The sequence below is a fragment of the Schistocerca cancellata genome, chromosome 2 (genome assembly GCF_023864275.1).
Source record: "Schistocerca cancellata isolate TAMUIC-IGC-003103 chromosome 2, iqSchCanc2.1, whole genome shotgun sequence".
NCBI lineage: Eukaryota > Metazoa > Arthropoda > Insecta > Orthoptera > Acrididae > Schistocerca > Schistocerca cancellata.
In genome coordinates this window covers 647,934,126-647,959,507 of record NC_064627.1, presented here as the reverse complement: position 1 = coordinate 647,959,507, position 25,382 = coordinate 647,934,126, and the positions used below count along the sequence as shown (strand labels likewise).

The 25,382-nt window shown below is 37.5% G+C and overlaps 1 protein-coding gene across 1 annotated transcript in view; it reads left to right on the top strand.

The window, feature by feature from the left end:
• Positions 1-21,545, top strand: part of LOC126157289 (protein FAM98A) — a 56,832-nt gene extending 35,287 nt beyond the window's left edge. The window contains exons 6-8 of the mRNA XM_049916365.1: positions 6,951-7,151; positions 8,238-8,316; positions 21,169-21,545. Of these exons, the coding sequence (XP_049772322.1) occupies positions 6,951-7,151; positions 8,238-8,316; positions 21,169-21,545 (657 nt within the window). The remainder of the gene's footprint in view (positions 1-6,950; positions 7,152-8,237; positions 8,317-21,168) is intronic.
• The last annotated feature ends 3,837 nt before the right edge of the window (positions 21,546-25,382 follow it).

The window sequence follows — 25,382 nt, the reverse complement described above, 5'->3', positions numbered from 1 at the left end:
GTGTATGGAATGTCATAAGTTTGAACATGGTAGGTAAGCTAGAAAATTTGAAAAGGGAAGTACTAAGGCTCAATGGTGGGGGTTAGTGAAGTGAAATTGGAAAAAAAAGCAAGGATTTCTGGTCAGATGAGTATAGGGTAATATCAATAGCGCTACAGAAAATGGCATAATGGAAGTAGGATTCATTATGAATTGGAAGGTAGGGAAGACATTGAGTCACTATGAACATTTCATTGAGATATTTGCTGTTATCAGAATTGACAACAATAGTTCAGGTATATATGCCAGAGTTGCAAGCATAATATGAGGATATTGAGCAGGGAATTCAGAACATAAAGAGAGATGAAAATCTAATGGGGACTGGAATGCAGTTTAAGGGAAAGGAGTAGAATGAGAGACGAGACAGACAGTTCTGCAATAAACTTCAGCTATTAATAGTGAATATTCTGATCAAGAATCACAAGAGGAAGAGTTATATTGGGAAAAGGAGGGAGATAGGGGAAGATCTCAGATTACATCATGCTCTGGCAGAGGTTCCAAAATCAGATATTAGATTGTAAGGCATACAGAGGAGCAGACAGAGACTCGGATCACAATTTAGTAATGGTGAAGAGTAGGCGAAGTTCAAGAGGCTAGTCAGGAAGAATCAGTGTGCAAGGAAGTGGGATGCAGAGATACTAAGGAAAAGAGAGATGCTTGAAATTTTCTAAGGCTATAGATACTGCAATAATGAATAGCTCAGTAGGCAGATTAGTTGAAGATGAATGAACATCTCTGAAAAGGCAGACACAGGATTTGGAAAGGAAAACATGGGTACAAGAGAGGTAACTGTGGGGAAACGGTGGTTAACAGAAGAAATACCTCAGCTGACTGCTGAAAGAAAGAAGTACAGAAATGTTCAGGGAGATTGACGAATAGAGAGAAACAAGTCACTTAGGAATGAAAGAAATAGCAATCACAAGGAAGTTAAGTTGAAATGGCTACATGAAAAATGTGAAGGAATTGGAAGGACCGACTCAGCACATAGTAAAATCAAAACATCCTTCGGTAAAATTAAAAGCAATGGCGGTAACATTAAGAGTGCAACGGGAACTCCGCTGTTAAATGCAGAGGAAAGAGCATAGAGGTGGAAGGAGTACATGGAAGGCCTCTATGAAGGGTAGGACTTGTCTGATGATGTGATAGAAGAAGAAACAAAAGTCGATAGGGAATCCGGTATTAGAGGCAGAATGTAAAAGTTTTGCAGGGCTTCAGATCAAATGAGGCAGAAGGGATAGATGCCATAGATAACATTCCATCAGAATTTCTAAAATCATTGGGGGAACAAAACAACTATTCACATTGGTGATCAGAATTTGAGAGTCTGGTGATAAACCATCAGACTTTTGGAAGAACAAGTCCACATAATTCCAGACATAGCAAGAGCTGACAAGCATGAGGATTGTCGCACAATCAGCTTAGCAGCTCGTGCATCCAAGTTGCTGATAAGAATAATATACCAAAGAATGGAAAAAAAATTGAGAATCTGTTACACATCGATCAGCTTGACTTTAGGAAAGGCAAAGGCAGCAGAGAGGCAGTTCTGACACTGCGGTTGATAATGGAAGCAAGACTGAAGAAAACTCGACACACATTCACACGATTTGTCGACCTTGAAACGTGTATGTGAATAGTGTAAAATGTTAGAAATTCTGAGAAAAGTAGGGTTGAGCTATAGGGAAAGATGGGTAATACACAATATGTGCAAGAACCAAGAGGGAACAATAAGAGTGGGAGACCAAGAATGAAGTGCTTTGATTAAAAAGAGTGTAAGATACGGATGCAGTCTTTCACTTCTACTATACAGTCTATATATCAAACACGCAATGATGCAAACAAAAGAAAGGCTCAAGAGTGGGATTAAAATATATCAGTGTTAACGTACGCTGATGATGTTGCTATCCTGAGTGAAAATGAAGAAGAATTGCAAGATCTATTGAATGGAATGAACATTATGATGAGTAGATAATATGGATCAAGAGTAAACTGAAGAAAGACGAAAGTGATGGTGAATAGCAGAAATGAGAATACCAACAAACTTGACATCAGAATTGATGATCACGAAGTAGATGAAGTTGAGGATTTCTGCCACCTAGGGAGCAAAATAACCCATGGTGGATGGGGCAAGGAAGACATAAAAAGCAGACTAGCAATGGCAAAAAGGGCATTTCTGGCTAGGAGAAGTGTACTAGTATCAAACATAGGCCTTAATTTCAAAAAGAAATTTCTGAGAATGTAAGTTTGGAGCACAGCATGGTATGGTTGTGAAACATGGATTGTGGGAAAAACAGAACAGAAAAGAATCAAAGCATTTTAGATATGGTGCTGGAAGTTATGTGGACTGATAATGTAAGGAGTGAAGAGGTTCTCTGCAGATTTTGCGAGTCAAGCAAAATATGGAAAAAACTGACAAGGAGGGGGGACAGGATGGTAGGACATCTGTAAAGGCATCGGGAAATAACTTCCGTGGTGCTAGAGGGAGCTGTAGAGAATGAAAAGTGCAGAGGAAGACAGAGATTGGAATAAATCCAGCAAATAATTGAGGATGTAGGTTGCAAGTGCTACTTGGAGGTGAAAAGATAGGCACAAGACAGAAATTAGTGGTGGGCCACATCAAACCAGTCAGAAAACTAATGATTCAAAAGAAAAAAACTCTTGTTTGTTGATTGAGATATTATTACTTCATAGGAATTCTCTGATTTCCTTTAGAACCACCCAATTGTTTTCAACCATTGTGATGAAGAGTTGAATATATACAGAATATTCAATTGTAATGTACTTTTTCCTATAACATATTGTTTAATTAGAGTAAAAGTTTCAAACATTGCTACAACCTAGTTTTCTTAAATGAACATTATTACAAATGTACATATGGTGTGCATCAGATTTATTACTGTTGCAGTCTGTCTAAATCTTTTTGTAGATGAAAATACTTGTATAATAACAACGATCTGAGGAAGAGATACAGTGCTACATGCCATAAAGATAACAGATTAAGTTGCAGACATACACAACTAAAAGACGCACATTAGCTTTCAACCACAGCTTTTGTCAGAAAAGTGAACTTAACGCGCGCGCGCGCGCGCACACACACACACACACACACACACACACACACACACACACACACACACACACACACACATTCAGGGTGTATACAGTCTGGAACAACTGGGAAAAACCCGGAAATTTTTTCACCTAGTAGAAAACCGGGCAAAACCCAGGAATTTTTCATTGTTTCCGTTTTCAGTTAAATTTTTGTAATTTTGACTGGTAAGAACTGATATTCCAGCGAAAAATTTTACTTTAGCCTGCTGCTGCAAAAAATGCTGCAGCAATAAAACATAAAGAAGGGAAAGAAAACCAAAATAAACGTGAGTTTGCAAAGGAAATGCGCCATCTCCAAAAACAAAACACAGTGCACACATAAGTGTGCCAATACAAAAATGTATCAAAGGCCTTAGGACAAAGGCTATGCAATACTTCATAACAACAAACTGCTTTTGGTGACCATGACGTCACAACGGCTTACATTAGTTTCCTTTGAGCAGTTGCCAGCGGACTTGTGCGCAGGCACAATTGAGTCGCATGTGAGCAGTACCTTCTCCTGCTTATGGCTACTTGAAGTACGGCTGTTAGCTGTAGTAGCAGCAAGCAGCCAGACACTAGCCGGAAAAATTCTTCTGGTGAACAGATTCGCTCATGCACAGAGCAGTCTAAGTTGCAGTGGAGAGAGGTGATAATCTCCACGTGACCTGTGTTTAGGTTTAGCAATTTTGCTGTTTCTTCTTCATTTACAACTCTCATGTCAAATGAAAACAAAATGGATTTCTGTATCCAAGAGCTAGCAAATGAATTAAAATACATTTACATACTTATGGAAAGCTGAAATATGTTATTAGTTTTAGTTTCCTGATCTTATTTTACTCCCAGGTTTTTGGAAGTCAAGCATTAATTGCCTTGCAGAACACTAAAGTTATTTTCCTTGATTTGCTAAAGAAATTTGTCTTATATTAATCTTTTCCACACAGGCAGTCAACGTATTTGAAGTGAAGTGTTTCATTCCACAGTGTCAACTGTTTGCTAAATTAAAAGTGCCCGTTTTTATCACTTGCCACATGTGGCGTTATGCAGTAATAAAGAACCGAGCCTGAGAGAATATAGTACTGATACTCCGATAAAATTTGCAGCCCTAAAACCACAATGAGAAGCTTAATATCAGGTCGGTGCTTGCTTCTTTGTGAATTTGGACATACAAATGTGCACTTTCAGCCGAATTATGCATTTTGGTCTGGTTTACGAAATTCAGATGCTCTTGGAGTACCCTATGATGTTCTGTTTCGTTTACGGTGTAATGCAAGATCTCTTAATGCTATAAAGGTATGAATATGCGGCCTTCTTATGTCATCATAGCTGCGCACGTGCAGTAACGCCATTTTCTGGCCCACTCTGACAACTGCTGAAACGATTATAACAGGTTTCAGGAGAATATTACAAAAGGTGATTGAAAAGTGTTACTTTCAAAGTAAATTTCATTTTATGCCAGATGAATTACATTACATGTGCAAATGTACTTTGAATTTCTTAAATGATTCTCATGTAAAGCTTAACACTCTGAGGGCTAACCACTTAGAAGAATTTCGAGCGTAGACGTTTAGGTATTTAAAATTTTATTGGCACATTTGTGTGATGTTTATGAAAGTGTAACACATGCAAAACAGACCAATATTATATGTGAAAGCTTAGCTTTTCTTGTAGCTACCTATGTATATTAATTTAAACCATTAACTTTCCTATTTATGTGTTCGCACTATCGAACAGTGACTTTGGTTGCTCTTGGCTGACTGCGTCACGTGTCCTATGTCCTGTCAGCTATCATCAGCTGGTGAGATCACATGACATCAGCTATGATTGCCTTACTAAAGTGCATAGCAATCTCGATTTCAATGCTACAGAAACTAACGTGCTGTGTGTGGTGGAATTCAGTCATTTACTTTTGTAATATACAGCGTATGTTGCTGCACATCAGATTTTTCCAAAATGCCTGTGGTTTTTTTTGGGAGGAGTGTTTGTTTTGTAAAGTTTAAGGAAGTTCTACGCTGGTGTATAAAACCTTAACCGTGCAAAGGGTGGATAAGTTTTATGGTTCTGTGAGAAAGTATTCTGTCACTTAACACAGAAAAACTATATTTTTACCTGGAAAAAAAGTATATTTTTAACCGGGTCATCCGGGAAAACTCTGGGAATTTTTTTTTTCCCCCCTTGTCCACGTATACACCCTGACATTCATTCACGCAGGTATGCACACCTCACACTTACGACCACTGTCTTCATAATATTAATAGGACAAACAACCATCCTTAATAACTTTGAATTGGTGGCTCTGTTGTGACCAGATATTTGTGACAGTGCTACATTACACCTGTACATATTCATTTGTCTAATTGGCCGCCCATATGAATTCCTTCCTGTAATTGGCTGCCCATATGAATTCCTTCAGTAGCACATTACAAAACAAATTATAAAGGACTTAATTGATGACACTTCATGATGGGTCACAAAATGTATTATTTATTACTGGAACTGTTCCTCCTCCAAAAGACCGTTCAAGCTACACTAAGATTTAGAAAAATCCCATATGCCTCATCACATGATCAACTTCTTCACACTGAAACTTCAGATACAATGGAAATGAAGCACAATTAATTAGACCGACATACTATCGAGAGGGGTGTAATTTTGCCTCTTCAATGGAAACACACACAATTAAACACGTCTGTATCTGAAGCACTCTGCTGACCTGCTGGAGGGTTAAAATGTTATATCCAGTGCTTGTGCAACACAATAATAATTCTCAAACTTAAAAAAAAATTAAATGTTTTATTTTACTGCTAGAAACAGCTTAATTAGCTGCATGACTGTTGACACTCATTATGTGGTAAAATTAAACAATAAGTTCAGCAAATGCTAAAAAATTGTAAATATGATGATGTGAGCAAATAGTATTCTCTCACTACACTTCATTGGATGTCTATAATGGCACCGAAAGAAGGATGGCGTCACAGCACTCTGACTACAGACTGGTTTGTTTTCTTCCAGTACTACCCAAGGCTTTAAAATATAAATTTCGTGACCTGTTTGGCAACTGCATAGTTACAAACAGCCTACTAGACTAATTACAGTCACATTATGGTGAACATTTGCTTTATCTCACAAGGAGACGGCACGACCATGGGGTCGGGGATTTGTCCGAAATTTTGTTTGGTGAAAGAGGACCCCTAACACCTCACGTGGTTAAAATATTAGGACGCACTACTCAGAAAATCCAGAGAAAAATTGATCCAAAGTTTCTTAGGTGCCTTACGGGTATAAAATGTTAATCCATTGCTGAAGCGCCGTTTGGCCTAGATGGTTAGGGGTCGGACTCTTACGCCAGAGGTCTCGGGTTCAATGTTAGATCCAATACTCTTCTCGTTGTACATCAGTGGCATACCTGTTCTGTGTAAATACCACATAGATGCTGGTGACTTGGTTTAAAGCTCAGTCCATCCATTACCCAAGCAGACATGATTGGTCATTCTAGGTTCATTAATCTGAAATTTTAGGTATCCTAAATGGGGTAAATATAAATATACCTCTATCAGTAAAGAAAAGATTAAGTAGGCTGAACACACAGCTATAACATCCAAAAAGGCATTAACATCTCTCCACACCATACAAAAATATAAAAAGCTCTTCCCATTTGAACTGAGAAGGAATGTTTACAAATATATGTTATTCTGGTGTGCACATGCGCATGTGCATGTTCTGTTAACATGTTTGCTAAATATTTTTTTAAAATTATTGTACATTTTTCTCAGAAATAATTGCTTAAATAAATAAGTGTTTAACAGTCCTCATTTTATTGACAGTGGTCAGAGCGGATGCGTGGTAGAGAGGACGAGATTGCATCTATTTTTCTAGTTCGTCGGAAAGCTTTAGACTCTGAGCCAAATGTCCATCTTGCTGATCTTTTAGCAGCTCGAGAAGACCTGGCAGTCATCGAAAAGACAAGCAGTGCTTCAGTCCGCAAGAACACTCAGTCTTCTATCAATAAAGTCATCATAGGCAGGGTGAGTTACACTTCATGCATACAGAAGCCTATAACATTCAGGTATCATAGTCTCCTGTTTTGTATGCTAAGTTTTAAGTGCAAAATATTTTATGATAAAAAGATCTAATTTTAATTTAGTATTTTTGTCTTAGAAATATTTTAACATTAATTCGTTATTTTAATGCATATATTGAAGTTTACAAAAGTCTGAGCATTCATTTTGTATAAATATAAAAATTTTAATTCATGAATTTTCAGTATCTGTTCTTGTTGTTGTTGCATTTAGTAGACAAGGCAGATTTACAGGCATACTGCATTTTTAACAGTAAACAAACCTTATGTAGGTCAGCTGACAATTCCTTGGACCTGAATGGTTTGCTTGATAACATCTCTCTTTCTTCTTTTTTTCATATCAGCTAAAAGTAAAGAAATCATTGAAGAGTAATTTGAATGTGACTGTTCAGCCTTTGATGTGTGCATATTAGGGTAGTTGTCTGCCCTTTTCAGCCCAGTGAACCAGCTATGTGGAACTTACAATCTGATGTGTAGCTTGGTTATTTTAATACACCTTCAAGCACTGCCAGGAATTAAAATAACTATAAATAACAGGAAAAGTCCTTCAACTAAATGGAAACTGAATTGAAAGTTGTTGGACATGTAATCAGTACAAGTACATAGAGACACTATTTCATATCTGTATTCCATAATGTTATCCTTATCCAGACAAATGTGTTTCTGGAAGTGCCCAAAGGAATGTGTATCAACACTGCTCTAGCTCATTTCTGGTGCTTGAAAGAATAAGAAACAGTCTAATGCACACATGTTCCAGAATTCCTTCTGTCCAACATATTGACCATAAAAACCTGTGTTTCTTGCTTGAATTAATCATTCATGAATCTCGATTTTTTTTTTTTTTTTTTTTTTTTTTTTTTTTCCTTTCCCCCCCCAAAAGGAAATATTTTATTGAAGTGAGAGGTCAGAAAAACCTATTTTCAGCTTTTATTTGTATAACTGTCTTACAGATATTTGTGGGACTTGTATTTTTGGTGATGTGTTAATACTTTCTCAAACATTCCTGATGGTTGATCTTTGTTGTGCCCTCCAGGTTCCAGATAGAGGAGGCCGCCCAAGTGAACAGCAGCCACCCCCACCAGAGATGCCTAGTTGGCAGCAATCAAAACCAGGTACATAAATCAATAACTCAAAGTTTTTGTACATATCAGATTAATTAGGTAAGAAATGATTTAAGTTGATGGCATATATATTTGATGAAAGCTGTTTAAATTAACTTTCATCTCTTCATTGCAACATAATTCACAATAATCAGTGTGAATTGGCAGAATATGGCCTTCCACTGTTTTCGGGATCCCTTGAAAAATAGAAATAGCACATTTTTACTTGATGTATTTGGCAATGGGAGCTGTCGTTTCATTTCTCTTTGTATCATCCATTTATCTGGTTCTCTGTCTGTCTCAAACTGTCTTTAATTATCTGGGGAATTTTTGAAATACTTACACCATTTTATGATTATGTATAATTCTGATATTGTGTTGCACAGAAAAGTATCTTTTGCAAGATAGGTTTGTTTTTTGTTTGGACAGTTGCTACTATTTCTTTACCAGTAGCTGAGTACACCGTTTTTCTTTTTTCATACTTTCTAAATAAATGATGGCATGTGGACAATCATTACTGAAATAAGTCCAAGCTTTACTTTTTTACCTAAGTCATGTGCATATTTTTCTGCTATAAAAACCAAATGTTTCTAATGTAAAATAAAAAAAAAAAAAAAAAAGACTTATATAATGAAAAGTTAATTCTTATGTTCCTTGTGTTCTATTGCCCGTTGCAAATTTTTTCCTTTCTTTTCTTGACGTAAGTCATGACAAACAGCTACAGTTTCTACCCAATGGATCACTGTTAGAACAGCAGTCCTTGTCCAACATGTGTTCTTAGTTTTACCATAAGGGTTCACATCGCTTTTCCTCGTTATGTGTGAGAAATCATGATTCACTCATTAAATAAATGCATGGAGTAGCTGCTGTTGGAATCTCAAGAAATGCTAGTTTGAGTTGATGTATTTTCTGTATGTTACATAAGTGGAAAAACACTTTAATAAAAGTCACTTTCATACTACTGCTACCATAGCACTGGTGTAACATTTCTGCACTTTCACACTCGTCTCTCTGGTTCATTGTCTTTCCACTACTGCCAGTACAGCCAGATTGTTTGTGTTGTTTTACATTTGTAAGTGATCACTGAAAATATTTTCAGTAATTCGGTTAGGAGCAGTTGGATTACCCACCATACAGCCTTGATTTCACATCTTCTGACTACCACTTTTTCTTGAATTTGAAGTGTCATTTTGAAGGAGGACACTTTGACAGCAGTGATGCAAAAAAATGGTATTCAGCAGTGGCAGTCTTCATTGGTGGCATCTTTCTCTGTAAAGGGCTTAGAAAAGTTGGTTTCCACTTCGACAAATATCTAAACAATGGTGGCAACTATGCAGAAAAATGGTTTAAGAAGTACTCGTTCTTGTTAAAAAAAAAGTTTGAAAAAATGTTTTAGAGTTTTTTCCAAAACAGTAATTACTTTCCCCAGGCATCCCTCGTATATTATACACATTTTGCAATATCCATCTCTTCCACAGTAATAAGCCATCAATAAAACCTATGCAGAAAGGTCAGTGTGGGATTGGAGCCACTTACACATACAAAGTAAGTCCATGTAGCACGTTTCGTAGAAAACAATGTGCACAAAAATTTTAAGTTTGTAATTTTAGCACATCATGGCGACCTATTTAGTTATCAAGTCTCACTCACGACCACCTCTGACAAAGAGAGTACTTTTCTAAATTTTTATTCATGTAAGACAGTTGCATTGATGCATCTCATTGCCTAAAACTGGGAAAATGACAACAATGTTGTTGTTGCAGTCACTCCAAAGACTGGTTTGATGCAGCTCTTAACACTGGTCTGTGCTGTGAAACTGTATTCACCTTTGCATAACTATAGCAACTGATATCCAATTGAATGTGCTTACTGTACTCAAACCTTGGTCTTCCCCTTCAGTTGTTACCCCTACCCCTCTCACATTTCTTCCATTACCATACTGATGATTCCTTGATTGGTCTGTATGTCCTATCAACTGATTCCTTTTTCTAGTTAATTTGTGCCACAAATTTCTATTCTCCCGTTGAGTTCAGAGTCTTCATTAGAAATGTGATCTCCCCATCAGATCTTAAACATTCTTCTGTAGCACTACACTTCAGAAGCATCTATTCTCTTCTTGTCTGAATGAATGATCCTGTCACTTTTGTACAAGGATATACTCCATACAAATACCTTTGGAAAATAGTTATAAACGCTTAAATATTTACACAGTGTTAACAAATTTCTCTTTTTTTCAGAAATACTTTTCTTGGCAGTGCCAGTCTCCATTTTATATGCTCTTTTCTTTGACAACAAGAGGGATTTTGCTGCACAAATTCCAACACTCAAACAATTTCTAATTCTATCAGCATCACCTGATTTAATTTTACTGTATTCCATGACCCTCACTTTGCTTTTGTTTGTGTTAATCTTGTAACCACTTTTCAGGATATTATCTATCCCACTCAACAGTTCTTCCAAGTCCTTTACCATCTCCGACAGAATTAAAATATCATTAGGGAACATCACAGTTTTTATTTTTATGAAACAAGAGAAACATGACTGTTACAAATAAAATAAAATCAAAGAAACAATATGCTTCAAGGTATATTAGATACAACAAAGTATAGAGTAATAATTTTACAAATTTATAATCATATCCCTTGCTTTCCAGTATTTCTGCCCAACTTCCCCCATAGTGACAGACCGATTTTTGCCCAAAATCAGTGACATCAGGGCTCAAGCAGAGCAAGCAGTTTTAATTGTCAGTGGAGTGTAGCAGATGAAGGCAATTGTGCTGTTGTGCATTGAAATCTTGCAGAAACTTCTTCTCTGGACCATTCGAGAAGATTGGATTGGAGGGTGCCTTTACAAGGTTTATCCTTTATTTGAGGCTCAAGATAGCCTAGTACTAATTACCTTACTCAGACAGGTGCATTGAGACACAGGATTGTATTGAGTGTATTGGGTTGCCCATTGTATCTGCAAGTTTATTACATAAAATTTAATAATGAAACAATATCCATTGCTAACAAGTATTATTACAGGCCTTTCGTTACCTTCCATTGTTTTGCCAGGCAGTACTGCTGACTGAAGGCACCATATACTTAGAGATCACGAATCTGACTAATTTGAGTCACTTTGGATTAGTGCATTAGTGTTGACACTTACCTGTAAGTAATTGTAGTTAAAGCAATTGTATAGCTCAGACTTCTCCTTCAAGAAGTGTGTGATCTCCTCCTAATGTGAAATATGTGAGTATTTTGCAGCTCCAGTTATTCCATTTTTGTCTGTTTATGACATACCAGTGCAGAATGTAGTAATTTATGTTGTGAATATTGAAACTTAATGATTTCCAGTCCAGGTACTAGGAATGCTTATTAAAATTAACTTTGTACTCGCCCATTGCTTTGGATCTAGGTCGTGACAGATGTAACTCACATGCTATCTGGTGATATATCTAACTTTTCTTTTGGCTATTAGTTACTGGAAAAAACCTCTTTCCTTAGTAATGTGTGGTCACAAAGTAAATTTGTATGCTGTGTGTTTGACACCTAATTTCTAAACAGATTTGAGTGTTTCAGAACTAAGCAATATTTTTAATATGATGAAGAAGAGTGTTAGCTGGTATCATTGGTTCTAAACACACTTTAATTTCTTAATGGTTAACTGTGATGCAATTAAGTGCACCACACAGTAGTTTTTCGTAACAGGTTTTACATACAGTGCGTATGTGGAGTTCAAAGTTGCTGCACATCCTCATTTTGTGCCTGTAAGCATCTTTAGGGTGTTTTTACAATCGTAAAGGTTTTTTATTTTTAGTTTATATTTTTCGATGGTATGAAAATGAAAAATTGCCAGTTTAAATTGCTGTCTGATCTGCATTTCATTTCTGTAAGTACTTACTGAAACTTCACACTTTCGTTTTGTATTCATTGTCCTACAGCCTTCATGTAGTTGATAAATATTATTATTTGGTATAGAGCCCAATTTTTCCGGGCAGGTATCGAACTACACACTTGTTGTTAGTGGTCTTGTATTTTATTTTTATAGCCTCATAGAAATTTTGCAGATGTTACCAGTATAACACTAGAATTATTCCTGTTTTTCTTAGGACCACAGATTTTGAACGTCATAAGCGGGAAAATGTACTACTGAAAAATACCTACATTGGTAATAATTCGATTTTTTTGGTGATCAAAATGCAGAATTAGCCCTTTAACTGACATGGATGTTGATACACATCCCACTACGCAATTCCCTGGGTGCTGTGGACATGTACATGTGTTCCACTTGGGTTTCACTACCATGCTATGGATGTTTGTATGCTTCGTGAGCTGCTGACCTGTCACTGCTGCAGACATTTTACTTCTATACATCAGTAAATAAAAAAAAACAACTTTCAAGTATGTATTGTACAATATATGTGCCTCATTTCATTCTATCATTTGCCAAAAACCATGTTTCAATAACTTGAATCATTTGTGAAATTTACAATTTATGATCACAATTCGTGATGCGCAAGCATGTGAATGGGCATGTCGCGTGCTATCGTATATCGGATATAAACCCAAGTACTTGAGAATAATTTGAGATTTAGTTCTGCTCTCAATTTTAAATAAAATTTCAATATCTTAACTTCATTTCATTCACTGCAGTTTATGAACCAAAATCAACCATACACAGTTTCTGCAGTGTGTTTTTATCTCTGCAAACTCTTTAAAATTCATACATTGTTTTACTTAATTTGATGCAGTTCAGTAAGGATGACACTCAATGAATAGAAATTCAGCTCTTTATCAAGCACATCTGTAAGATGTGCAAAAGTAAAAGTTTTTGCCCAAATGTATTGTAAGAATCGGATTGTAAGTATTTCATATCAACCAGAATGCTGACTCACACACATGCACCAGTCTTCGCTGCCAGTACAGCCATAACAAAAGACGCCTTCAGCTTGGAATGCAGAGCATGTCTGTAGCAGTGAAAGGGTTTAAGGGGATTGTGTTTGAAGTAATATGTAATATCATAATGTCACAGTAGCTGGCATGCTATCTCAGTAAATTATAATTCAAAATGTGCCTTTTCAAGATCATATTCAGAATATAACATGCAGAAACACTCAAAATTTCATCTTATTAAACAAGAAGCAAAAATATAGGTGACATCGGCTAAATCAGTATGTCAGAAATGTACACTTCTGCCATCAGCCAGTTAAAATATAGGGAAGTCACGTGACACAAAAGCATAACCTGTAGCATCCAAAAATATGTACCTGATATGTGATGTAGAAAAAATAAAAATACCCTAAAACTACAATTTTTATTACATTTCTGAAAACAAATGCGTGTTGTTCATTTAGCATCTCTCCATTAATGAATCACTCCCCTTAGTATGACAATATTATGAAAAGGATAGTTGCTAATCACCATGTAGCAGATATGTCGAGTCGAGATAAGCACAACAAAAAAAACTAAGCAGTCGAACAATGGAGACTCCATGTACAATTGTAAGAAAGACTAAGTAGTCTTTTTGTTGTGCTTATCTGTGACTAAGCAGCTCCACTATATAGTGAGTAGCAATTATGCTTTACATAATGCTGTCATTATTCCATCCTGATTTTTCATTGTTTGATTTTATCTAACTACTATTAGTGTATTGTACATCTTGTTAATCTAACTACACTGTGACACACCCTAGAAGATAAGGTAGTCATTGTTTCTTCTTGCCGCATTATTTGCTGCCATTTTTCCGGTGCAGTTACTTTGTTTTCTGGCATGAAGTCTTTATTAAGTGTCTCATGAAAGCCATCTTTTCTGAAACAGTTTGAGATTGTGCTTTTGTGTGTGGGATGCCAGGCACTTCTTACAAAATGGATGGCATCCAAGATTATAACCTTCATCATCTTAGTATGAAGACAGGCCAGCCTCTCATACAAGAATCTTCCTGCTTTTTTATTTCAGGCATTTTGTAATACCTTGGTCAAGTGACTTGTACAGGTGAGATGAAAAAACACTTCTTGTATATTGCATAGATGGCCAGCTGCTGTGACCGAGCTGTTCTAGGTGCCTCAGTCCGGAACCATGCTGCTGCTGCGGTCACAGATTCGAATCTTGCCTTGGGCATGGATGTGTGTTAGGTTTAAGTAGTTCTAAGTCTAGGGGACTGATGACCTCAGATGTTAAGTCCCATAGTGCTTAGAGCCATTCGAACCATTTTATTGCTTAGATGCAACATGTCTTCGGGATGCACTGCACAGTGTTGCAAAAAAAGGTGATGTTTCTGGTTTCTAATGCCCAATCTTGCTTCAGAGACATGCAAGAATTGTTTAAATATAGTTGTTGTTATCCATGCATTCACATTTAGTGTATATTTACATGGAAATATCTGCACATACCTTCAGCAGCATGGACTTTTCGCCTTTCCAATTACTTATGGCACAAATTTTTCTGTTCCACTTTCATAACTACATAGTAAAACAGTTAGCCTCCTTTTACTAAATTTTCCACCATGGCATTTTTCCCCCCCAACTCAAGAGTTTTGTCAGGAAAAAGGTGAAAACATAAGCCTGTTCCTCTGCATTAAAACCATCGTTGGGGCTATACTTTTCTATGATGGAAGAGTGTTTTTCCATAACTGAACAGTGAACACCAACACACTTTCAGCCTCACTTTGAACACATTTATACACCAAATTGTCTGTTACTGAACCTTTTGATCCAACTGTTGGGTGGTTCGAAATCTGCAAGTCCCAACTTTTGTGCCAAGTATATTGCTTTGGTGCAATTCTCAGTACCATCAGTAGGAATGTTCAAAGCTAGACCTTGTTTCATGCACTTTATTAGCATGTTTTCCAGTTCTGTAAACTGTCACACACTTGCTTTCATTTGCCATTTCCTCTCCCCCCCCCCCCCCCCCCCCCCAAAAAATATGGTACTTCAATTTACTTGCTCTTTATTGTATTTGATGGTGTTGGAAGTATGTCCAGTTTTCATGCAGCCTTAACACACTTCATGTGTGAAATTTTGTACACTCCCTGAATAATGTTCCAATTTTCTTTGTTTATTAACTGTCTCTGTCTTTTCACCCATGATGTGCTGGTGTACTGTATAACACAAAAAACAGTCACAGGCTGGAAGTCAAACACTCAACAGAAACAAAGGAGCCCAGTGACTGAATTACTTGCTGTTCAGTGTGTTTGGCAGCTACAGAAGTCTGAAGTTGTCAGAGGTACTGCTAACTTATACAAAGTACTTCCGCACATCATTTCTAGATAAACAAATTATCTGTATTACTTGCAATGTTGCTGGCATTGAATGACACTGTCTCTCTGGGCATTACCACCCAATGCAGCTGCAGATGCCCTACTTCCACCATTCTCTCAACTATCTGTGTCAAAAGTTGCAGTGGCCTAACAGTACTAATACTGTCAAATTTGAACACACTAAGCAGGGAGGAACAATACACAAATGAGTCAGTTAAACATGTAATTAATACAGTTAACAAGATTCCACTGTAATATAATTTCAAGAGCAATTGTCTACATGGACAATTTACCATATTTAAAGTTGCGTAAAATGTTCAATGTGGGTTTCCCAGTACAAATTCAATTAAGCTGTATATTAGTTATGACAATATCTGCTTGCATCTTTCAGAATTTCTCATTTTGTTAGTAATATCTGTAGAAACTTGAAGAAGATCAGGATTATATCTTTTAACATTATAACCAAGAAAAATTGAGGTGTCTCGGTTTTAAATTTATTTTTTGCATCTGCTGCTTCATTTTAAAGAGCTTCTCCAAAGGGAATTGTGGTTTAGTATGCATGTGGTGAAGTTAGAGATACTGCCATTCTGCTTTGATGAGTGGTGTCTCTATCAGTACTAGTTTTAAAATGGTCAGGTTGACAGACTAATGTACAGCTGAGCCCAAGGTCTTAGGTTATGTTGGAAGATTATCACCAACTTGATTTTACAGCAACACGGGTCTAGTAATACTAGGGCCCGTGTTGCGCTCTCTCTCGCACACTCGCGCGGCTGCCTCGCTCAGCGGCTAAGTCCGCTTCAAGGTCACGCACCTATAAGGAGACACACACAGCCAACATATCTGTGATGATAATGTTTAATTTTTTTATACATTGCACATTTTGTAGTTACAGATACATTCCCAATGGAAACCTCCATATTCCCAGTGATAATTTTAAATATGTTTGAAGCTATTAAATAACAGAAATGTCCTTGACCCAAAATCTCCTTAGTTTGATAGTAGTCCCAATACTTTGATAATACATTACGCACAATTGTATGACATCGTCCTGAATGTGATTGCCTTGTTGATAGCATCACTAATTAAGTTGAGGGGTTGGATTATATTCTTTACTGTTTTGTTATAGTGTTAATAAGTTTTTGAGGAGCCAGTTGACAACAATTACACTATTATTACTGGCGTGTATATCAAGATTTTGTTTGTGTGGTGGCGGAGTGTAGCATGCAAATCTGTTGAATTATTGATTTTGAACATGGCTTTAATAATTTTGAAAACACGTAGAAATTTTTCTCTAGCATCAACAATAATTTACGTAGTTATTTATCTGTTTTTATCACGCAGATACAGGGTGATTATAATTGAACTTTCACTGCTTGACCAGTTGTCGGCAGAAAACTATTCACCTTATGTGTACTAAACTTCATTGGAATGATTGTGCACTATAGAATTTGCATTTCTAGTAGTGTTAGCGTCATGACTTGCCGTTAGTTGCCAGTAGTGGTGCAGTGATATGTGGTTGAATCACAAGCATCGGTGTGTATTACAGTTGCAGTCAGTCATCAGGGGTCTGGACAAGGTGAACAGGGTTCTACTCGTAAAGCTATTTTATCAGAACAACAGCAATAGTGCTGCTGTTCTTCACGAGTATCGCTGCATTAAAGGAATGTGGAAATGTCCTCTTTCCACACAGGCTGATGGCCAGTTGTGCCTCCAGTTGTTGAAGTTACTATTGCCATGGCTGAGAATGCTGCATGCAGTGCACGATCTTTAAGCAGTGTACAAGCTGTGTCACAACAGCTGAATGTTCCGTAGCCACCGTTTGAAAAGTGCTGCAAAATCTGTGAAACGGTATCTCTAGTGCTATTCCAGGCCGTCATGAATGCAGATGTTCATCACATTCAGCAAAACGTTTGTAACCTAGGATGTAAAGACAGTTTGCAATTAACAAATGTTACCCTCTCATATGAAAATTAGTGTCTCTTTCTTTCAATGGTTTGTTATTTCCCTTCCACATGTCTCTACAAATGTTTCCAAAAAGTTTCATTGTCCCATGATACTTTCTGTGGGAGCCCTCTAAGCATCAGAAGTTTAATTATAATCATCCTGTATTTTGTGAGACCAGGGAACTTGCATTTTTTTTTAAATTTTTTTGTATGTCTTATCAGTTAAAGATGTGTATTCTTAATAATTTGTTTGTATGCTCCTGGTAATGGTAGTCTTACTAATCATAATTTTTGGTAGACCATGTAGCCATCCAATAGACATCTCTGACATGCAAGAGAGAACAGTACCTTACTTTAGAATTCAACTTTCACAAGGCATTGACGGGGCTGCCTTTCTAGATACCTAAACTGCAATGTGTTGCTGTTTGGACTTGTCACTATTTTAACACTAATTTCTAAGCTCAAGTCAGCAATAAATAGCCACGAAATCAATTCTTCCACAGCTAACAGTGACTGGTTTGTGTGAACTGTACAATTGTAACTAACTGTTTAAGTGATGAATATTTCTTCTCAACCGTTCAAATTGATTTCTCACAAATAGGGTGTAATTTTTCTATGGTAGCTGATGACCTCCTTTAACATCTGCACAAGTTTTAACATAGAAACTGTGCTTTTCTTTTGCGATAATATATTGAAAAGAATATTTATACCTTACTATATACAAGTCTGAAATAAAAGTAAAAATGTTTCTAAAGTGTGGTCCATTTTCTGTTCTTCACAAGTCTGCAACAATTTCCATTGAATTACTGAACTGCAATGGTTGTTCTAGATATTTACTGTAATTTATTGAAACTGCTTGCAGGATTCAATTAATCCCACTGTGTTTGTTGGAGGGGTGGGAGGTGTTAAACACTCTTAAGTTTTTTAGTTAATTTTCTCTCTGAATGAAAATTTCAGTTGTATAGGTTTGATCTCTAGTGGAAGATGTTATGCGAAATATGTCAGTTATCTGACATTTTTATTTTTCTCAAATTTCAACGTATTATTCTCAGTAACATTAATATGCTGTTATTGCTAATATTACTTTTCACTAAATTTTGTATTACCTGACAATAGTGCACTTTGTACGATTTTTTTAGATTGATCATTGCATTGCAATCATATTGAAAAAGTCCCAATTTTGAACCATTTCGGTTGTATTAAATTGTAATAAATGAAAAGAAAAAATGTGGTGTTTGGTGGAACAAACATCAAAACAGTATTTGTGAAACATGATTCAAAATCAGTGAAGCTTGCGATAAGGCAAAAATCAATCAACCACATAATGTAAGAATGATGAGAATTCCTGGATGGAAAAATACCTAAAATAAAGAAAGGCAACCACTCACCCATAGCACATAGTCTGTGTGGTTGTGTGAAGGTATGTTTTGTTAGAAAAAGAGCAAGAGCTAGAAAGTTAGTGTGAACACTATTTTATATTATTCATATCTATGCACTGCACATCAGTTTGTTTATAAATGAGTGGTTGTCTTACCTTTGTTTTAATTACGTAAGCCATATACAAACAAAAATGACTTTAATGAGAATAGGAAACTGTATGAAATTCATACGGTTGTTATAAGATCCACCATGACAGCTTTTTTAAATTTTATTTGTCACTTCAGGTTGAGTGAAGGCTCATTCTCAGGTATTAAATGTGATCATATTTGAAAAATAAAAAAAAAGCAGCCCTGGCAGTTCTTATTACAACAGTATATGTTTCATACATTTTGATGAGGCTGTGGAACAGAATACACAAGAAATATTCAAGACTAGAATATTGTGCTTCTTCAAATGTGTTTTCTGTGCTATTTTTGAATTTGAATCACTTCGCCCTGTAACTACAAACTCTTTACTATGTAAAGAAAAGAATTCTCTATTGTAATTTCATTCACAATCAAGAAATAAAAACAAAGACCCTTTTCCTGATATAGAATTCAGATTAAGTTTTGAAATATCATGTTTCTCAGATTTAAATATCAACAATAAGTAGATTTGGTTTCGTCCTATTTCCCCTGTAACAAAATTGGCACCACTGCATTCACCTCTCCTTATCAGTTTTTCATTGCTGAAGTGTGTGACAGGTTTTGTCTTCTCCTTCTTACATTGTTTTTAAAGACCCTTCAACATAAGCAAATGTTTTGTCTCAGTAGTAACAGAATGTAGGCACGAGGAATGTTGTATTGTTGTAATCTTTAGTCCGAAGACTGGTTCAATGCAGCTCTCCATGCTCTCCATCCTGTGAAAATTTCTTTATCTTTGCATAAGTTTTGCAACTTACATCCATTTGAACCTGCTTACTGTATTCATACCTAGCTCTCTCCCTCAACAGTTCACTTCTCCCCCTTCCGCTCTCCTTCCCCCCCACCCCCCCTCTCCCTCAGTTGCCAGACTGATTATTCCTTGATGCCTCAGGAAGTGTCTTAGCAAGTGACCTCTTTTTTTTTATTATTTTTTATTTTTTTACACTCAATTTGGGCTGTAAATTTTGTTTTTTCTCCAATTCAGTTCTGTACATCCTCATACATTATTCATTCATGCCACCTGATCTTTAACATTAATAATAGAGTTTATTAATGACTAAAGCAAAATTCGTTGTAGATATTCTTGACGAACTTCAAATGGTAAATTGTCTACCCTCGTGAGGAGTGGAGGAATAGGAAAGGTGTTGTCCAAACAGTTCAAAACATCTATATTTACTTGCTAGGGAAAAATATTACTTGCAAATCCTTCAAACAATATTTAAAAGGTAGTAAGCACTGCCTTTTTACTTTATCCTTTCTGTCTTGTTTCATAGTGCCAAACAATATCAAAAATTATTTTTCTCATTAAATAAATCCAACTTTTTCGCTGTGGAAACAATTTATCATTAACAACATGTATCTATTTATGGTTGTTACTCATGCATAGTGTAGGCTTTCCCTTCGTCCAGCTCTTGTAAAATGTAAATACTTTTTTGCTTTCAAATATTTTGTCTCCATTTGGGAGAACACAAAAATTCCAGGCACTTGGGTGACCTTTGCAATCTGTGGAGAAAACAAGGCATAAAACAACATAAAAATTAATGAGGCACAAAAATACAAAATCTATTACTGTAATAGGAGAGAGCTTGGTGAGTAGTAGTTAACTTTTGATGTTAACGAATGATGCCATCATGTCATTTCTGCCCATGTATTGGCTGCTGCATACTTAGTGTTTGATAACTCCACATGGTCAGCTGATCATTGGTGCCACTGACCCAGTCGCGCACATAAAACAGGCTTGAAATGATTGGTGATATTTTGGCTCACAAGAATAACTATTAGTTCCTTCCTTGGAAGCAGCACAGAATAGGTTGAGGAATGTCAAAAAAAGAAGGGCAGGTCACTCAGACCTCAGGATGAGAGGGACTCACGAGGTGTCTGTCTATTCAGTCTTCCCCAGTGTATCCCTCTCACCTCCCCAAGGAAAGAAATAATAGTTTCAAAAGGTACAATAGTGTCATGTACTTTTATATTTGTCTGTCAACAGTACTAAAAATTTTCCTTACTGATGTACTGGCAAGTAATTTTGTCCCACAATTTTATAGTTTCCTCCAGTTGATTTTCCTAAATACAAAAGATTAAAAATCCCAATTAAAAACTTAAATGTTTTTAATTTTTAGGTGGCGGAGGCCGAGGTGGTTTTGGGGGTGGAGGTGGCGGTGGGAGGGGAGGAGGTGGTGGCGGTGACAGAGGTGGTAGAGTACAAGGTGGATGGAACACAGGCAATGCAGGTGGTGGCCGTGGTGGTGGCGGCGGAGGCGGTGGCTACCAAGGTGGTGGCGGCGGAGGTGGTGGCTACCAAGGCGGTGGTGGCTACCAAGGCGGTGGTTACCAAGGTGGTGGTGGTTATCAGGGAGGGGGTGGATACCAGGGGGGCGGAGGTGGTTATCAGGGAGGAGGTGGTTACCAGGGGGGAGGAGGTGGTGGAAGAGGGAGAGGAGGACGTGGAGGTGGTTGGAGTCGAGGTGGTGGAGGAAGGCAAGATGGCTACCGATAACATTTTTGGCTCATCATGCATTTACTGTTGGAAAAATGATTGTTCTATATTTTACCTATAGTCATCTGCCTCATCCTGAAAACAATGTGCTTGCTATTGTGATGTAATCAGCATCTAAGTACTTAAGTTATGTACATTATGCATATTGTTAACTGACATTGAAAAGCATATGTGAATTTGTTTTCTGGTTAACAACCTGTTGAGTAGAATGCTAAGCTTGCTCAGACAATGGGTTCATTTTTTTTAATGTTTCACATTAATGTATTTTCCATTTGAATGTATTAGTTTATTTAAAAAAAGTAATGTCTCAGTTGTGTAGCATGATGTATCTGCTCTATTTGTGTAATAAATTATTTAGCATTATTTTGAACCCTCACATGCTTGTTAATGCAAAGACATAATCAGAATATGTTTATCCTCCTTGTTTGTAGCAAGTAATTAATTTATTTATAAATGGAAATACATTCTAAAATCATTGTCAAAGTTGATCTGAGAACTTTATAAATTCAAGGCAGTTAATGAATGACAGTTGAATTTTGTGTTTTGTATTGTATTCATGACAGAACTATTTAATTCTTCATATTTATAAGCAATGAAAATTGTAGCAACTTTACTTCTGCATTAAATATTTATATATGTGAAACTGTCTGCAGAGCAAGATATTTGCTCCTGATCAAATGGAGTGTGTACTTTATGTTCGTGTTGAAACCTTAGCAGCTAGTAACACTATATATTGTATTGAATTTGTGATTTAATACAGTTGTGACTGTGTGTGCATGTGCAAATTAACTTAATTTAGTTCCCGTGGCAGTCTTCCAGCATTCATTTTGTGAGCATTCTACATATGTATGTTAAATTATTCCACACAGCTCAGATTGTGTGCATTATTTCTGTTTGTGCTTATTTGTGCAGTGAATTTTCTTTTGAAATGCCAGATATATGGTCTAATGGAAAAAAGGTGCGCAACATGAGTGAGGATTATGGCATATCAGTCACTAAGATATGCAGTACTAGTTTAATTATTTTATTTACTCTTGTGCATCTCAGTGGAAACTTTGTTTCCAAAGTATTTTTAAAGAACACAAGTAATAAAAGACAAAATAAACATGTGCAACTGATTTATTAATAAAATGAGCATCAGTGTACAATCATTGTAATAGTGATTTCAGTATAATAATGTAAGTGCTGTCCTATATTTATTGTAACCTTCGAGAACCTTTCCTTTACTGACAATGTAATGTCACTTTTCCCCCTGTGAGAGAAGGGTATTCTCTCGTACTAATGTGCATTGTAAAATTCAGGACAATTGTATTCAAGGAAAAATATTAGTAATGTATGTGTGTGCATATCTTTAATAATTAAGAAAACATATGCTCTATTTGACACAGAAAATGGCTCTCTCAGCACCTGAATGTCCACTAGTCTGGCGTTTATAGCTTCGACTGATAGTTGTGTGTGAGAGTATGATCTAGGAAGAGTCATTGAGGTGACGTAGACCATTATAATAAAAATGTTTTATCAAAATAAAGTAATTAATTAAATGCTACATTATATAACATTATGAAAATGTTTCTTCTGTCTTAAGAAATTTGACATTGATTCGGTATATACTGACCCGGAGCATTGCTGTCTGCAGTAACAGTTCAGAAAATCAGTTTTCTAGTTATTACTTCATGTACACCGATGATGATACTGTGAAAGTAGGTTTTCTGTCAAGGAAGCTGTTTTTGTGTGCTTACATGGTTTAATTTTAAATTTTTTGCTTGTTTTTGTATTTGAGAGAGTGGTGTCAGATTTTAATATCTGCATAGTGTAGAGTTTCCCACTGTGTAGAGCATTTGTCGTTTGTTCTGAAAGGATAGTTAGTGTTGATCACAACAGTCGGCCACTAGCCTCCATTCGAGTACCAAGTCACATATTTAGCTTTCTCTGTTTGTTTTCATAGTTTAATTCTTAAGAAAATATCAGTAGGATGTATAAGGTGTGCCACGCGGGATTAGCCGAGCCGTCTAAGGCGCTGCAGTCACGGACTGTGCGGCTGCTCCTGGCGGAGGTTTGAGTCCTCCCTCAGGCATGGGTGTGTGTGTTTGTCCTTAGGATAATTTAGGTGAAGTAGTGTGTAAGCTTAGGGACTGATGACCTTAGCAGTTAAGTCCCATAACATTTCACACACATTTGAACATTTTTTTTTTGTATAAGGTGTATGCATGCTGTGTGCGGCCGCAGGAGGAACTGGCCACAGTATGTGAGGAGCTGAAGATGCTTATGCTTATGCCCATGGTCAGTCGCTAGTCTGCTGACTGCTGCCTCAGGGGGAGCAGTGGCAGAGCATCTGGCACATTGTATGGGACACCTCAGGTGTCGCTTGTGTTGCCCATTGGCTCTGCTGCCTAGGCAACTTGCAGTGTACCTGTCACAAAGGGTCCTCGCTCACTGCATGGAGAGTGGATGGTTGTAATGTGTTTGCATTGCTGAAGTCAGTGTGGAAGATGGACATCTGCCCTTGCCCATTCACAGGCTGAATGGGAACACCTTCAGCCCCTTCCAAGCAGGTACAACAGTGGGAAGGGGGGTTACTGGTTATCAGAAGGTCCAGTGGTAACATGTTGTGGAGCCCTTTAGGGAAGTGGTGTTGGGGACTGAAAGAAATCCAATGGGCACTCAGAATGTCTGCCAGGGGGGCCTCATCCAAAATGTGGAGGAGCTTCTACCTGTGGTTGTCGAGCATGAAGGATGCAATCATCAGCTTATGGAAGCACCAGTGATGTCTGTTGCGTGGGTTCTGAGGCCATCCTCAGTTCATACGGTCAGCTTGCGGAAGTGGTGAGACTGCTGGCCTCATAAGCAGAGCTTACAGTTTGCAGCAGCATTCTTAGAATTGATCAGGGACCTTCAGTTTGGAGCTGAGCAGAACGTCTCACTCAAAGGCTCTGTTGATGGTTTTGGCTGCAGATCCCCCCCCCCCCCCTCCCCAGGGGGCTCATATCTCTCTTGTGAGTACGTCCTTGGCCATCCTGGGGCCCCAGCCCTTGCAGTGCTACTACCCTTTTCCATGCTACAGGTCCATCTGTCTGTCATTATTTTTTCTTGGTGCTTGGACTGGTTTGTGATTTTGGACACTTTTTCTTCTCTTCTGGCATTCAACAGCTTTTCATTCAGAACTATATGGTCCTCTTGTTGAGTTTGACTTTGGATGCTTTTCAAAATGTTACAGAACTGCTGATCATGGAGGGAAGGTCACCCAGTTCTACATATATTCCACCTTTTGTGCCTGCCTCTCTCTCTCTCTCTCTCTCTCTCTCTCTCTCTCTCTCTCTCTCTCTCTCTCTCTCCTCCACCTTTCCTTTCTTGCATAGGTACTATGTCCAAAACCGTACACGTAACAATTATCTTGTGGAGTGGCGGGGTGGTCATCAAGTACTTGCCTAGTGGTGGCCCCCCAACCAAGCAGAGATTGCACTGATGGTGCCTGAGCTGGAAACCCCACAGCAAGCCGAGGAGGATGTGCACATCATGACTGAGGCACAGGGACTCCAGGTAACGGTTTGCTGGCCAGGTAACAGTTGCTGTGGCTGGGTGGTGCCAATGAGGAGAGCCCTCGTGGTACCATGGTGGAAGATTCGCACGTGAAGCTAATTTAACTTTCTTCTGCTGGTGGCTGCAAGACTCCAGCAGTCTTATGATGGGGAAAATTATTATAATGTAGAGAGATATGACCTGACGTCGTGTCCTTCCCTGGCTACGCCTTCAGAAGAGGAACGGGCCGGACTTTTGGAAGTAAGATGCTTCACTCGATACTTCGTATGTACTCAGACTGATGGGGATACTCTTCCTGCC